Consider the following 18,143-nt stretch of genomic DNA (forward strand, 5'->3'; position numbering starts at 1 on the left):
GTCTTGAGGGTATGATAAAGAAATCTCCAACTGGAGTGCCAATATTCTTGGGCAATAACCTGAGACTCTGCCGAGGTTTAGACAATCAAGAATATCACCTGAGGGTCGAAGATTTCTATTACACTATCAAAGCAGGGGATGACACATTTACTCCAATCATACGTTATTTACGTATGGTACCGTTAATGCAATGCAACACAGTTTTGATGTGACATCAATGTAATGTTGCAAAAATGTGTCATTTGTCAAACCCTGAGGGTTTACTGGAGATATCGCACCCTAGAGAGTGACAGAGAAATTTTGAACATGAAAAATGGGAGACAAATCTGTGATCAATGGGAGAAAGTCTCATTCACTACCTACAGTATGTTAGTTTTAAGGGGTTATCTGCCCGTGAACATTTTGAGGCAGGTTTTCCTTGTAGTAGTTGGTGATTACCTCACTGAACAACATAAGTATCCAGAGCAATTAGGTTAAAATGTTTTTTCAAAGGACACAACCACAACAGTACAGACCGGCCGCCCGTTTGTCAGCTTCCTGAGAAACGCAAACGGACATGGGTAGGGAGTGTCGAACCACAAACCTCAAATCTTCTTCTGAGGTTATGTGGCCAGCAATCTAACACACTTACCTACAGTAAACGGTATATTAATACAAATAGTCATTATCATTTGGCCAAGGTTACTAGTGCAATTTAAAACAGAATAACCATTCTACTGTAGGTATGGTACAGTATACAATATTTTCCTACCTAAATCATTTGAAGGAAACAAATCACTGAACACATTAATACCTTTTAGGTGATTCCACCTTTATTTTATTTTAATAAAAAAGGTATCGCCATAGTTTACCATAAATACTAATTCAAAACCATTATCACAGTTTTCAGGTATACATGTAAATAGCTTTCAGCACTCCCATGTTTTAGGATAAACATTATTTAAATTTATTTTGCACAAATGTTATTTGCACACAAACCCACAAATTGTACATTTTTACATCAATTCACAAACAATATACATATATGTATTTAATACACATACTAAAAAAAATACCTGAATAAGTTCCTTATTCATCTTTTTATTTAGTCAATATTTTTCTGGGAAGAGTATCAATTAGTCCCCCACCATATGTATATGCTAAGAAAACAGATGAATTTGTGTTGGAACTAATTCTGCATTCACAGTTTGACAGACCTACCGCATTCAAATTGCAGTTGCTGGTATTAATGTTAATGAATTCAGAAATATTAATAATTTTAGTAAACATGCGATATCAGAAGTTAAATACAAGTGAACCCCATGTAAATTTCAAGTGACAAGAAGAGCAGCAGATCAGGCCCAGACAAACTCTTTCTTTAATGTAGGTCAAAGGTCAAAATGTAGGTCAGAATGACTTACTTTTGGTACATGGTATAACGCCTCATGTAGGTGAACCCATGAACCAAGTATGAAGTTCAAGTGACAAGTGTAGGAGATAGAGCCCTGAGGCTCCCCGGAGGCCAACTCGATTTGCAACCTTCTCGGAAGAGAAGCCTTCTCAGGAAGATCACATTCTGTATGTAAATCGAGTAAACCGGAAGAACATAACCCAAAACAAATAAGTTTTTAAGTTTTCTCGATCACTGTGACACAAACCTGTGCATGTATGTGCCATAAATCCTTCTCTAGTGAAACTCATCACTCGCACACTTAAACATGGTTACGGCCATCAGCTTCAAGACGGAAGAGGTAGAAGATCTTCCAGAAGCAGAAGAGCTACAAATCGAGTGACCGGAAGTTATATTCTAGAAGGAGAAGAGTGCAAATCAAGTTGGCCTCATGGAATAGGTAGGGACTAACAATGATTCCAGAATGTAAATACAACTTATTGTTATTACGTATGTTTTATAGCAAGTTAAATGAGTAATTTTGTTAACAGATGCCACCACAGATCAAAGTACACTGCCATGTTGTAGTTTCATACATTCAACTTGTTTTCACAATTTTCATTCACTAAATCTCTCTGGGACAATATGACAGACTCTAACATTAAACACTTCTCTAACACACACCAATCAGCTCCCACATATAGTATATCAAAAACAGACTCTCATAAATATTGTCTTCCGTCTGTCTGTAAACAATCCTTATCGCTTCTTGAAAAGTACTGGAGGGATATTCCTCAAACTTATGAATAGGTTCCCTTGGTCCCTAGTTGTGGCAATATGTATTGGACAAGTTGACATTAAAACACTTCTCTAACACATTCAAATAAGCTCCCACCTACAGCATATCACAGTCTCATAAATAATGTCTACAGTTCAGTAACCTTTTATCTTATGTAGGTCAGCCACTATTTAAATGGTCTATAAGATATGTAACTTTTCCTACAGAGATGTCTGAAATACAAAATATTGAACACCTCGCTTGTTAAGTTCATCAGCATCTACTCTAGATCTGCTTCCATAGGGTAGACAATGTTCTCTGTTCTTGGACAAACGTTACACACGACTAACAACACACTTGTATTGGATAAACATCATAGCAACTTCCGGAATAAGATTATGGCTTGACGCATTTTAATGAGAGATTCCAAAAGATTTTCAAATAGATGGACAAAATCTGGTTTCCCAGGTACTTTATCCAACATACTAAAACTGATTTTATCCCACGTTTCTATAAAACGAGTTTGCTCCCTCAGGAGTTATATTCTGAGATACCGCAATAATGATAATGTATTTTTCGCAAACATTTACTATGAAGCTCACCGTATCGCATTCATACATGACAGGCTGCACCAGATTACCACACACATAACCGATTATCACACATACACACACACTATTACCACACACACGCATGATTATCACACACACCAGGTTATCATGCCACATTGCTGCTACGCTGTGCTCTGGAGACCTTTCTGTAAAAGTTCTAACATCATCGGGTATATTGGTGTGAACTCCTTCCCTTGTCGTGACTTAACATGCTGGACATACCCTTCCAAGCTCCCCCTGTAAAACAGAAAACAGAGGTAAAAATTAGAAAATATCTTCTATATACACTGGTAAGGATTTCATTGCACAAGAGAAAAAATATTAGCCTGAATTTTTTTTTATGAAATATTAGATTGAAGTATTTCACACTTTCACAGAGTTACAATAGAATAGATCTTATACATTTTACTATGAACATCAGGAAAACCACGATAATCTACAAAGACCAGTAAATAAGAGATACAGTCACTACATATATATGTATACAAGTTGGGTAAAAACCATAATTAGAACAAGAATACTAACTTGATGAGTGTGAGTCTGTCTTTCTCAGAAGGATGGCTATCTAACCACTGTGAGTATCGGCTAATTGACCAATCGGCAGCCTGCAAATAGATTTAAATCTTACACAATGAGATTTTTAATCAAAGCATATAATCACAGAAAAATATCAAACAGAGGTTAAATTGGGCGGAGCCTGATAATGCCCTGGCCTTTCAACAAGGGGTGAAAACATTTGATACATTTTCTAATACAATTCCGGGGCAATGTTAGCTTACAACATGTGGAGATCAGAGTTCAGGGGGACAGTGTTAACTTACAACATGTGGAGATCGGAGTTCCAGGGGACAATGTTAACTTACAACATGTGGAGATCGGAGTTCCGAGGGACAATGTTAACTTACAACATGTGGAGATCGGAGTTCCAGGGGACAATGTTAACTTACAACATGTGGAGATCGGAGTTCCAGGGGACAATGTTAACTTACAACGTGTGAAGATCGGAGTTCTGGGGGACAATGTTAACTAACAACATGTGGAGATCGGAGTTCCGGGGGGACAGTGTTAACTTACAACATGTGGAGATCGGAGTTCCGGGGGACAGTGTTAACTTCACAACATGTGGAGATCGGAGTTCAGGGGGACAATGTTAACTTACAACATGTGGAGATCGGAGTTCCGAGGGACAATGTTAACTTACAACATGTGGAGATCGGAGTTCCGAGGGACGATGTTAACTTACAACATGTGGAGATCGGAGTTCCGGGGGACAATGTTAACTTACAACATGTGGAGATCGGAGTTCCGGGGGACAATGTTAACTTACAACATTTGGAGATCACAGTCTGGGGGACAATGTTAAGTGAGAACATGTGTAGGTCAGAGTTCCGGAAGTGCAGTGTTAACTTACAACATGTGGAGATCGCAGTTCCGGAGGTGCCCCTCTGGCAAACAAGAAGTGTAGACATGTGCTGTATGGGATGATTTCGCCTAGCGTCGGACTTCTAGATATGTGTTCAGGGGTCTGGAACAGCAATGGCCTGTAACAAACAAAACACAGGAGTCTATTACAACTTGTTACAGAATTCAATTCTAATCACCAAGAGAATTAACTGAAAAGGTATCAAAACTCACACTCTATTTCTTTTAAAATTCTTTTAAAAAATTCATAGACTAGAAAGTTGTATTTTGGCTTACTATTAAATCATCATCATAATCATCCAAAAGCCTAATCTTATAACATTCAGATGAAGACCTAGAATCAAACATTACAGAAATATTTTGGCATCTTCACTTTGCCTTCATGAGTCTGTTGATGAGGCCTTATAACTTTTATCTATGGATTTCGACTCACCTGAAAGCCCTTAAAAGCCTGTAGTCTTTGCCAATATCGGACACCCTTTTACAGAAAGGGGAGATTGCCAATTCCATCTGTGCAAAGTCAGCAGCTAGCCTCATTTTCCCGCCCTCTCCCAAGGGGCGCACTAGACTTGCATGTCTAACAAAGAGCATCACGCATCGACTTGCTATTGGCTTGATGCTGCAAAATAAACACACAATACAATGAAATTATTCATGATTTTACAATACTACTGCAGTTAAAATGTTCACAAACAGGAAATATTGGTTTTGCAGCAGGGATGGAACCGCTGACCCTTGCCTTACTGGTCTGGCACTCTGCCAACTGAGCTTAAGAGAAATTCCCTCTAGCGTGAAGCTAAATATCATTATGTACTATTACAATGACAAACTGCCACAATTTAAAGCATAAATAATGAAATAAGACCAAATTAAAAATCCACACATAAGACTACTATAGGAATTGCAGAAAAATATATAAAGAATCACTTTGACCAAATTTAACAGACCTCACATATCATTACTGCAGAATTCTACAATTAAACCCTAACAGTGGTATTATGAAAAGTAGTCTATTTGACATCATTAAAAGGTTGAGTACCTTTCTACGATAAAATCCTGGCATTCGTATTGAGATAGGTAGTCCGTCTGACACCTGGCTACGAAGTCCTGTAACTCTCGCATGTATAGAGAACACTGAGCCTCTTTCTGACTGTCTGCAGGCATCGCCCTAAAAAGGAAATAAATGTCTATTTTTTATCCCATACAATCATATTATTTCAAAAAGACTTTACCCCAACATCTGATAACCATATCACACAACATATAAATTACCCCTTTATATACATATATTTTACAATTACAGACCTTTAAAAGTAGTGAACACAAGGATTTATCATCCCGAGAAAAGTTAATATCCATGAAGTAGCCCTCATCTTTACACATACCATAATCCTATCTTTGCTTGCAATAAATTTCAGTATACCTCATCTGAGCACCCCACCCCCACCCCAGGTTTAAATATTGTAAGTGGTACTTATTAAGATATGCTTACCCTGAGAAATCCTCCTGGTGCATGGTGAGAATGATGGCCTCCACAGCGTCGGAGATAGAGGACAAGAGAGGATTTACGGCAGCACTCATCAGGCCGACTGTCACCTGAAATTAAACCACAGATAACTATGGACAGACACTGTGACTCCAATCCCTCCCCCAATATCATTGAACAGGTTTATGATTTATTAAAATCTCGGATGAAACAATATTGGTCTATTACCGGTACTATGCATACCGTATAGCGGGAAATTTTAGCGGTCATAAAATTTGGCGATTTGGTCATGAAAACTGGAAGTTAAATTTTGGCGAGTTAAAATTTAGCGATTTCCATTAAATCTAGGGTTTTAATTTGGCGTTGAGCATATATATTACCTACCGGTATATATAGATAATTATGTTATGCCCATACATTCTATCCATGCTGATGAAGTGTGTTGTCAAATTAGTGTTTATATGAGTATGTGTACAAGCAACAGTCAAAGAGAATTTAATCAACTGTATGCTATCGACGTGGTCATCTATTGTATGATGTGTATATACAGGTAAAGTGTTAACATCAGTCCATTGAATGGTAAGGGTAGATGGCTTTGTTTTATACTATTATTGTTGCAGTAATCTAGGTAATTTCAGCATTTATCACGTTTTGAATTTTCTGATACTTTTTCTGTATGTTATTTTCTAAAATTTGTTATGTGTGTGTGAATCTATTGAATATTCAATAATGTGCAGATAAAAATTACTAATCACCATTAGCAACCGCTTTGTTTACACTGTAATATTAATTGTAAAATATCCAGTACAGCACACTGTTCCTGAATGAAATCCAAACCTCAAATTTTTAACAAAAATATTTTTCACTGGAGATAACAAAAAAACAATTAAAATAAAACAATTAAAATCATTTCGTTCAATTAATGTAAAATGTATCAATCTTTTCGTTAATACTGAGATTATGTCACAAAGTGTTTAAAATTAATTAACCAAATTATCGGATATATTTCTCATCTGGTTGTGATGATAAGGTCTACAATGTACAGATATCTATAACAGGGTAGACCAGTAAACCGTAAACTTTACTTGTAACATTTCTCTTTAAAACAAGATTTGTAATTCCTGATTCGCAAGACAATATTATATTAAAGTGAAGCAAACCAGTCTAGAATGATAGTGTAATTTCATTCTTGCTGTAATTTGTTTGTTTCAGACTTCATTATTTTGGATTTTGTCTCAATATACTCCTAGCTCTTACCTCCAAAGCTTTCTGTATGCTTTCTATGGCTTCTTGGGGATAACTTGCCAGGCCAGCTAAGACCTGAAACCACAGAATGTTAAACTGTTGTGAAATACATCTCTCTTTCATAAATTCACTTGATAATAAATTTTGAGATCAATTCAGAAAGATGTATGGTTATAAATGATTGAGACAATTACACCCTTATAGCCATACTAGCTTTGGTTAAAAATGGTTAAAAAATTATCAAATAATAATATTATATACTCTTCAGGTTTTAATGTTTCAAAGGCTCCATTTCTTAATATTTTTGAGAATAGAATGCAAAATAATTTTTCTTTTTTTTTTAAATTGATACATTGAAATTAAAAATTATAACAAAAAATGAGGAACTGTTTAGAAAAATTGTGAAAATGTATTTTTTTTCCTTTTCAAACTTCTGGTAAAACTGTTAATTTGAATGATTAAAAAGTACTTGTGACACCTGTGTTACAGAACATGAGGTTTACCTTTGAAATGGACTGGTGTAGCAGGTAAAGTGTGTTTACAACAGCACAGTTACGACTTTGTCCGTGGGTAGGAAGTCCGATCACCTGGCTAGCCTCACCATCAGTGGCAAGCTACAAGTCAGAAGGAAAAGATGAGAAAGGAAGGGTAACATATTGACAGGAAAGTTATCAGTTTATTTCTTTATGATACATGTATCTTCATTTAGAAAATGTTCTTTAAAATATATCTTTTTTTTTTTTGCATTTTAAAATAATTTCACCTGTAACTACCCTTAAGAACTTGAAGCCTCATAAATGAATATTGTGTTCAGGCACTTGTTTGTTAAAGATTTTATGATATCACAAAATGTTTAATTTTTAACACTTTCATCACAATTTTTTTTAATTTTTCATGATTTCATCACAAATACCTGAAGATATAAGCTATAATCATACATTTTCTATAGAAGGTATGCTAGGGTTTATCATCCAATGAAAAGTAATGGTCATTTTGAGGCAGGGGTCTCTTTGTAGAAGTTGGTGACTACTTCACTGAACAACATATGGGAGGCCTGTCACATACCATCCAGAGCAATTAAGGTAAAAGTGTCTTGCTAAAGGACAAAACCACGACAGTACAGACTGGCCTGTTTCTCAGCTTCCCAATAAACACAAACCAACACTGACAGGGAGAGTCAAATTCCATTGAAGGAACAAAATATGAAAATAAAATGTGTCAAACTTCCCAAATTACAGAAATTCTTACCAGCTGTTCACTCTTGTTGCAGAAAAGTTCAATAGTTTTGGCCACATTCTTGGATACCGTCACACATAACTTGTTGTCAACACTGGCGACATTCAGTTCACTGGAGACAAAGTAACGATAAAGTGATACAAGTTATTTATCATACCAGACACAGTAAAAAATATGATTTGTCAAAATGTTAACTGATCCTGAAAATTAACAAAAATTTATAAAACATTTTTTTTTTTAAATACTCTTAGCATTTTGATTCCACACATGTCAGGTAAATAAGTGTATATTAATTAGATACATATCTATCCAGTGAACATTGGACTGGTAGCTTGCACTTTCGTAGTAAATTTCATTAGCATGTAAATGAACTGTTCTACAAATCATTTTTTTACCTCAAAACATGAGAAAGAAATTGGCAATTATTGCTTAATACATGTTTTTACATTCAATTTTGTTTTAATACTAATTAATGAAAAACCAGCTAATATAGAATTCTACTTGCTCTTTTACCCCACCAGTCATAAATTCTTAAGTTTTTCTGGACTCATTATAGCAAGAAAGAAATTTATGATAATCAATTTTAAATAATATGGACTTTTAATTCCAATTTACAAATATCTTGTGAACTGGTATCATTGACTATAATTGAAAATTGACCGAATGCTCAGCCTCAGTTATATAATTACCTTACAATAGTTTTCACTACACTTTCCACCTCCGAGGCTGTCGGAGGATTCATATTGCTGCTGCTGCTGAAGATGAGGTTGATGGGATCAAAGAGTCGTGAGAGGGACTTTGACAAGTAGGCCATCTCAAACTTAGCCAGAGTCAGTCTCAGAGCTGCCTCAGGACTGGAAATATAAAAGTATATGTTTGTTTACATATTAACCCTTTAGTTCTGACCATGTTAAAAACTATTCAATTTTCTAATTACAAAGCGATGACAATTAACCCCAAACAAACATTGTATCACTACCATTGAGTGAATGGCAAGCTCTACAAAGCTTCCTTTTAAAATTTGTGAACGAATGAACAGACTAGCATCACATACGCCCCTGATCACTTAGTAACGGAAAATAAAAGTTAAGCCTTAGGGCTGTTTCAGGAATACATTTATGGGACGGCACTTTGAAATTAGGGGACTCACCTATAGAAGTGATTTAAGATTTTAATTTGAGGACCCGCAAACATATCCACTTTTTTATGAACGGTACCCTGATATAGAAGCAATTTTAATGTAACAAACACATCAAACACACCCAACAACAGAATAAATTTATTTCAAACCACCCATTGATGTGATTTTAATGTGAACACACCCCACCAAATGTACTTTATTAAAGTGTCTTCCCCCCGATTATTTTGTAAAAATTATGTAAATTGAAACTATTAAAAGATATTTCTATTGTTGGTATGTTAATTTTCAACAAAGATCTATGTTAACTAACTCATATTTGTCCCTCCTGTTGGCCTGCAGGAACAGGTCTTCTTCCCCGCCCTCATCAGTCGTTAGATGGTCAGACACGTGTGACGCAGCGTTGAGACTAAACTGCTGTAGGCGGCGCCACAAGTCGTTGTACAGTCGCAGCAGCTTCGGGTATTCTCCTTCAAACGCCTGCTTGAGAAACATAGACCCTGGAAACGAAAACGGATCTTACAATAATTTAGTTTATAATGTTTTTTAAGAAAAGGATGGTATTATTATTATGTTAGTTTTACACCAACCGTTTAAGCTATCTGAAAATTCTAATGGTATAATCATGTATATTTCTATGAATGAGGGATGTTAGCTAGGTTAATTAAGCCCTGTGTATCTCTTTAAAAAATTCTAAATACATGTACAGTATTTATCCAGAAAAAAACCATGCCTAAATATAAGTCCAGGAAGTGGACTAGTATAAGCTTTCAAAAATGTTGTCATATACTCTATCAAATGAAACGAAATAAAGTTTACATCAAATATAAGTCCACCAAAATCTATTGATGTTTGGTAGAATTGCCCACACATTTTCCAGTAATAAGTTCGCCCCCAACTTTGAGTCTTAGGTTATGTCTGGGCTTGTTTGGCTTATCACAAGATCAATATGGTAGGGTTTAATCTGTATTAAACAAGGATGGATAGTATTGCAACAGAAATACAAAGTCCCCTGCCTGAGCTAGAAGTGCACCTATTCATTTCCCATTTTTTTTTTTAAATGTTTTTTTCGAAAAAACCAAATGTGGGATGCACAACTACATGTTATACTGATCATGTATACCAAGTTTCGTTAAAATCGGAGTAGTACTTTAGGAGGAGTTGTCCGGACAACTATTGCGTGACAGACAGACAGACGGACGGACAGATGGCCGGCCGGACGGACGTACGGACGGACGGACAGAGGGTAAACCTATAGTCCCCCCCGTTTTTCAAACAGCAGGGGACTAATTACCCACTTCCTATCTTCATATCTTAAACAGTACAAAACTTTAAAAATAATGTGAGAAATTCAGATCATCAACAGTGAATTAGAAGTTTTCTCTTTTCAGCTGAGGCATTAGATAAATACATCAGACCACTAGGATGTGAACTTGTGAGATTTCATTCACAGCAAATGATGTTTTACTGTAATATGTTCAATGTGAGTTTACCTTCCGATGCCTCAGTAAATTCTGTCGTCAACATCTTGGTGATACTCTCCCAGAAGTCCTGTATGATATTAACCTTTCCTTCCTGGTGCTGGGGAGAAAAGAAAACACTTGTAAAACAAAAGAATCCCTATCTTTGAACAAAATCGTAATTCCAACTTTAAATCTATAAACACAGAGTAATATATGATCATAAGATAGTACAGACACCCTTGAATAGACCAGGCGTTGCTAAGGTAAAGGTTTTCTACTTCATTGAGTACAATCACCATATACTCTACCTCAAATTTGGGAAATGTAATGTTCCCAAAAAGAGAACTGGGGAAGAAATAGATAAAGAAAATCAAAACACACATAAATATCTAATATACAGTACACCAAATAGTGACAAGAGAGAAAATCACCTTTGCCAGTTCTTCTATGAAGGACACATGAGTTACAGGGTCTCGCTTCTTCACCAGCACTTTCTGGAGGTGTTGAATCTGGGAAACACAGCAAAATTTCAAAATTACAAGCCAGTTCCTGGGTAGTGGAGTCATTAAGTTTCTGAAATCTTTGTGAGGACACATCATATCAAGAAATACTGTGATCAGGGAATAATAGTCAATTTCCAGTAAATTATTAAGGTTTTAATTTCAAGGAGTCATTTTCAAAGATAGGATATAATTACTTAAATAAGATACCTTGAATGCATACTTGATACTACTGACTCATATTTAAGGATATGCGACTTGGCTCAAGGCTTGCACATTTTCATAAGCCATTCGCTGATATTTTATCTATATCTATTTGAATGGTATCACAATTACTGCCAGAAGATTTGGGAGTCAAATCCCTGTGTTTTTTTTGGCTGTAGACAGCGGACGATAAACAGGTGATCAATCAAAGTGTCGGAGCTTAGGACTAAGGTAAGTTTTATTGGATTATACATACCTGAGCACAGGAAGCATATATACTGTCCATGAGTTTCTCCATGTTGGTCCACAGTAATGCCCGGAAGGCTGCTGTGTTCCCTGTGACAGGCATAGACGCTTTTCCTGGTCCACCTAAAAATAAAATCCAAATAGGACTGGTTTCGTTTGCATTGTTTAATATCCTATCAACAGCTAAAAGAAGGCCTCAACACGCATGTCAGACGAATGCTGAGTAAGTGTTTGCTTTTGGAGGCTGTGGTATGTTCATGGTTGCCTCCTTGAAACAGGTATCAGATATAAACACATCCTGTGACGGTTGCATTTGTTAAGAAATACATGACTATCATATTCTTTTGAATTATAAACATTATCGGTACTTTTACCCACAAAAGATCCTGTTCTGCATTTCATATTTGTAATATCTGTAAGTACAGGTCTTCCGTAGCTTCCTGTTCTGATTTTCAATTCATGCAGGAAACTCGTATATGCTATCCTGAAATAGATTTCTATTGAATGAAGATCTGAAATTCCATATTCTCATACAGGGAAATCCCATGTGCTACCACGAACTAGATTTTTGTGTTTTATTCAACATGTCCACCAATAATACAATAATGTTGTATCCTATTGTCTTTCTGACAAATAACTCACAAGGGAGGTAATTCTAAGATTAACAACTCCATCCTCACCTCTGGAGCCAATAGCCGAAGATTGCTGTTGGCTGAGGGCCTGCATGTCGAGACAGCTGCGGATGTTCTTGTGTAGCCCCTCTTTACAGCCCTGTCACCACCTTGTCCACAGTGTGGTGCAGGCATTGCAGGTTATGGAACACTTGAAGTGCGGTCGCCACCTGTGTTGGATTCTGTGGAGGAAGATGTCAAAAAAAATCATCATGGATACAATCCGATGTTGTAAAAGTCATGATCGATCATCACAGTTCCTCAAATGATTGAGAAATATCTAAAAAAAAACAACACAAGGAAAATGTGAAGGTTTAAGGTATAAATACCTATACATGCCAAAAGTGAGGCAGTGTCAATGGAGACATAAGGAAGTGGAAAGTTGTTTAGAAAGATGAGAAAATATAATATCTCAATTTAGTTGCATCGTACAATCATGCAATGGGGAAGCGGGTAAAATTATTTCGTCCCACCTGCAGTGCATCAAATATAATTACCCTAATTCAACGTCCTAGGGGTCTTATCATATGTTTTTAATAAATACACAAATAAACTCTATATAAAATATTTCAGATAATATTTGTGTAGATACCTGAGTTTCCAGTCCCTGATCTAACATCTTCTGGGCCTGTGTTTCTACGTCCTTCCTAGCTCCTCGGATAAATCTCCTGTCCTGTTCTATTATTTCTATACCGGCAAAATCGACTCCTTCACATATGTAATCTGCAATGAAGAAGCCATGTCAATCAATGTTTGGCCGATTTTCGATTACAATCGGTTCATAAAAAATAATTTGTGACTCATAATCCATTACTGTGAATTTCTTTCTCATGTATTGGGGAGTCCAAAAAGCTGTGATTTATAGAAATTTAAGCAGAGTTAACAGTCGTGTCGATTAACAGGAAAATTGTTTATGTGATGAAAGTTTCCGGTACAGATATTTGCATTGTATCATGAAATTGTTCAGTGCCATCTGAGCAATTCTAACAGGTTTATGCAAAAGCAGCCATGTCAGTTGAGTAACCTACCCAATTCATTGAGACTTTGTGCTGCCTTGGTTATCTCCCTTGCCCCTCCCTGCAGCTGGCTGTGAAGACGCTTGCTGAGGTACATAATTCGGATTATTCTCCTGAGTAAATCACATGTTTCCTACAAAACAAACAATCAATATTACAACTTGGGTCTCCAGGTGGACTTAAGAGGCCTGTTTGTTAATGCAAACAAAAACTGATTTATCTTTTTTTTTAAATTAAAATCATTTCAAGCATAAATCTTGACAAACTTGCAGATACAGGCCTTAAAATCTTTCTCAAGGCTCATCTGAAAGCAATTAAAATCACAAGGTCCTTCGATTCCTCATTTCAAAAAACAATTTGAAAACAAAACAAGGAGCCGCAAAGCTTGGCATTATCCCCCGCGCCCCGCAGTTGGTATGAAAACCCAAATACATGTATATATCAAGCTCAAAGTAAGAGTTATTAAGGAAAAAGTAATTCGGTATTTTTTATTTAGTCTCCATGGTAACAGAAAAAATACCGAAAATGGAAGGTCCGCAATAGCAAAAGGCACAACTAGTCTGATATATTCAGAAAGTTTCAAGGAGCTGCGTTGAACAGTTTTGGAGTTATAGCCCGGAAACAAAAGGAAACAGTAATTTGGTATTTTTGATTAAGTTTCCATGGTGACAGAAAAAATACCGAAAATGGAAGGTCCGTAATAGCAAAAGGCACAACTAGGGCACTAGTCTGATATATACAGAAATTTTCAAGGAGCTGCGTTCAACGGTTTTTGAGTTATAGCCCGGAAACAAAAGGAAATAGTCATTTGGTATTTTTGATTAAGTTTCCATGGTGACAGAAAAAATACTGAAAATGGAAGGTCCGCAATAGCAAAAGGCACAACTAGGGCACTAGTCTGATATATACAGAAATTTTCAAGGAGCTGCGTTCAACGGTTTTTGAGTTATAGCCCGGAAACAAAAGGAAATAGTCATTTGGTATTTTTGATTAAGTTTCCATGGTGACAGAAAAAATACTGAAAATGGAAGGTCCGCAATAGCAAAAGGCACAGCTAGGGCACTAGTCTGATATATACAGAAATTTTCAAGGAGCTGCGTCGAACGGTTTTTGAGTTATAGCCCGGAAACAGTAATTTGGTATTTTTGATTGAGTTTCCATGGTGACAGAAAAAATACTGAAAATGGAAGGTCTGCAATAGCAAAAGGCACAACTAGGGCACTAGTCTGATATATACAGAAAGTTTCAAGGAGCTGCGTTGAACGGTTATGGAGTTATAGCCCGGAAAAGAATCTCGGACGGACACACGGACGAACGCACGGACGGACGGAGCCCAATTTAATATCCCCCGCAAACGCGTTTCGCGGGGGATAATAATAAGAAACTTATTATAAACAATGTTAAGAAGAAGTAGTCAATTAAACAGCCTCTATTTAATATGATGAGATTTCTTACCTGTAAATTTCTCAGCTGTGTTGTCCTAGCTGAAATCTTGTTGAATGGTTCTGATACCTTTGTTCTGACCCTTTAAAAAAGAAAATAATGTTTGAATGAAATATTGTGTTAAATTTCCAGGGAAAATCTTGTGTACCATAACTTTCACATATTATGTGCACTACTTTGTCTTTGTTTCACATTAATGATCATGATTTTTGTTTATTTTGTTTAACATGCTATTAATAGCCAGGGTCATTTAAGGGCGTGCCTGGTTTTGGAGGTGAAAGTAAAGCCAGAGTATCCTGGAGAAAAAACCACCGACCTATTGTCAGTACCAGGCAACTGCCCCACGTAGGTTTCGAATTCGTAACCCAGAGGTGGACCGTGGAGGGCTAGTGAAAAAGTGTTGGGACACCTTAATCACTCGACCACCGTGGCCCCACACACACATTAATGAACATGAGCTCTAATTTTATGGCTAAAAATATAATGAACAGTACCGGAGAAAGGTGTTGGTGACGCTTTTTTCCGTTTTTTTTTTATTCAAACATGAAAAATATATCAGGGTCTTTTTTAACATCAAAGTAGAGAAGGGCCTGAGAACCAAGTAACTTTTGTTTTTTTTCCATTTTTTTTTTGCCTTGTCAAAACAGCAACAACTTTATCATGTGTAATGTTGAATATGACGGTAATTAATTAAAGAAGTGACAACAGACCTGTCCATTGCAGCGAGTAGTGACTGTATCCTCGTCTGCATCATCTGTAGAACTCCTAGAACAATACAGTCATATCATGATCATAAATACCTGTATTCAAGGTTCCTGATTCCTGCATATATTCTTGTGTTTTATAATTGTATAAAAATGTGGAAATGAGATCAGTCTCAAATCAGAATTTACCAATATAATTATGTCCTCATAATAAATAAAACTCATATATGTAAAATGCAAGAACTTAGATCTTAAAAACACACTGAGATGTCCTTAATCCAGATAAAATTAAATTTCTATGGAGTACAAGGATAGCTTTCATAACAGAAATCAAAGCATGCAACAATGTCTGTTGGGCAATAAATATAGCATTTGAACTACATGTTTATACCTTCCAGCGTTTCAACCCCTGTTGCCTGTGAAAGCAAGTCATCATGGTGGGCCACAATCTGAAATGAAACAAAACTTAATATGATACATCTATGATAAAAGTCAAAGCATTTGTCAAGAACAATTATTCTAGAAATTAAACATTATTTCTCATTGACATTCTGTAAAACCTAATAACTGTCCTACCAATGAATAATTTCTATTTTGTTTAATTAGGAGAGTTCACAAATAACTGTTTTTTTCTTATTTATCCAGGATTTTTGCATTAATACACAAAGTGTAATTTACCTGTGAATGGATTTCCCTATCAAGCAGAGCTATTCCTTCAGCTAACTTTGACAACTGCTCTGCAATTGCCTGTCCCTGGATCGTTTTATTGGCATATCCTTTCACATCAAAAGTTGCATCCAGGAACTGACTAAAAATATCTAAAAAATAAAAGTTTGGGAAGTCGTTATAAGTAGATGGTCAAAAATATATCTAGTACATAAAATTGTAAGTAATAACAGGGTAATGGGTTACTCCAATAATATTAGAGGTTTACACGACAGGAAACTTTTGACAGGCTGTCATGTAACCTCTAATCACCACCGCACGTAAAACCTGTTGCTGGGACCCACCTAATTAAAGTCGTTTGAAAGTTATCTTTACTCACATTTCATATGATCTGATTTACCTTATTCTATTTATCTATCATAAATACACAAAGTTACACAACGTGTGTCCATATCTATATCCAAGATCAGTGATTATTAGCCTCTTTTGTCGTTTAAGCGTAGGTCCCATTTGTATATACTGCCATACTTGTTTTGATTGTGACCTCTCGAGGTTATTTCCGGTTTATCTAAATTTGGAGTTGAAATAGACGAAACAAACGAAACGCTGTGAAAATATTATGTTACGCTATCCATTTTATTTGTATTCCATATTTTATAATAACCGGAACAGCAAAGTTGTTTTAGTGACCCAATATTTGAACACAGTAGGTTGCAAGTGAATTATTGTGGATATAATTATATTTAAGAGGTGTCCATCAACAGTTTGTGCATAAATGGATTTATACTTCATCAACATGTAAGCATTCACATATTTGTTAACATGAATGATCGTTTTAGATGGTTTATGACATTTTTTTGTCGCACCCCAGAATCAGGGCGCTGGCAGCTACAAGAAAAACATGCTGAGGTGATATGAGGTCGCAATATCCACCAATGTAATCAGGTGGAATAAGACCTCATATACGTATAGGAGTAGGTATGGGTCTGACCATCACTGCCCAATTGTAACATTTTTTTAGGAACGTGGATGTGGTGCAGTGGTTTAAGATGTAGGTATTCCTGACATGGCGATCAGGTGCAGTCACTCATGAGTTTGAGGCCCGTATCAGAGCAGGCGTCATGAAATTGTCTTCCTTCATTGTCTGACATGGTGTCAGGGCCAGATAAAACTTTGGCTAGGTAACACCGGCCCCATTCAAAATAAAAATAGGGTTTGTCAGAAGAAAACATTGCTCACCAAGTGGGTTTAAATTCAAAATTAGTTTCATAATTTGTTTTGATTTTTGAAAGTAATTCACGGGTAAGGTCAGGTGGCCATGGTCGAACAAGTCAAAATATATCCCCTTTACTAAGTGTGTGTGTTGGGAGAGAGGATACTCCAACAATGTTACAGGTTTTACACGGCGAGATACTTTTGACAGGCGTCGCAGTCGGCAAAATCATATCGATCCAAGAAGATTAATTTAATTTTTATGCCGTACAAATAATGGTTGCCCCTGAGACATGTCCGGGAGCATCGGCAAATGTGACAGTTTAATTTTGGCTCTGTGGTGCAACTGAAGAGAAACCCACCCATTATGTTTCTAGAAGTGAAAATATAACCTTCCAGATCAATGCATTTGGAAGTTTGGGCATATACTGACGTAACGCTATCCATAAAATATCAGAATATGCCGAAACCGACGTAAACATCCAATATTTACCGTCCGACTCAAGCTGCCGCAGTAACTTGTCGTCCATGTTGGATATTTCTACTTCCGTTTTGCAACGTTGCTTACGAAACTATGTAAATAATACTAATTATAAATACAAAACCTTATCTATACTCAACGTATCTATTTTCACTTATTTGGAAGATAAACTATTATTTTTAATCATTCTAACGTCAATGTTACAAAAATTAAACAAAAGTAAGTTTTTTTTACGAAACTAATCTTATGTTA

General features: G+C 36.2%; 1 protein-coding gene across 1 annotated transcript; it reads right to left on the reverse strand.

Annotated features, from left to right (window-relative positions):
* Nucleotides 1-790: 790 nt before the first annotated feature.
* LOC117330872 (conserved oligomeric Golgi complex subunit 5-like) lies at nucleotides 791-18,068 on the reverse strand. Its single transcript, XM_033889423.1, is given in 23 exon segments — nucleotides 791-2,995; nucleotides 3,284-3,363; nucleotides 4,170-4,299; nucleotides 4,614-4,799; nucleotides 5,220-5,348; nucleotides 5,673-5,776; nucleotides 6,924-6,986; nucleotides 7,415-7,525; nucleotides 8,160-8,259; nucleotides 8,837-9,001; nucleotides 9,599-9,785; nucleotides 10,779-10,866; nucleotides 11,180-11,257; nucleotides 11,709-11,821; nucleotides 12,379-12,472; nucleotides 12,474-12,551; nucleotides 12,962-13,092; nucleotides 13,398-13,518; nucleotides 14,841-14,910; nucleotides 15,539-15,593; nucleotides 15,924-15,981; nucleotides 16,211-16,350; nucleotides 17,904-18,068. Coding segments are annotated over 23 exon segments (2,433 nt in total). The 5' UTR covers nucleotides 17,941-18,068; the 3' UTR covers nucleotides 791-2,880.
* Nucleotides 18,069-18,143: the final 75 nt, after the last annotated feature.

This window comes from Pecten maximus, chromosome 7 (genome assembly GCF_902652985.1).
Source record: "Pecten maximus chromosome 7, xPecMax1.1, whole genome shotgun sequence".
NCBI lineage: Eukaryota > Metazoa > Mollusca > Bivalvia > Pectinida > Pectinidae > Pecten > Pecten maximus.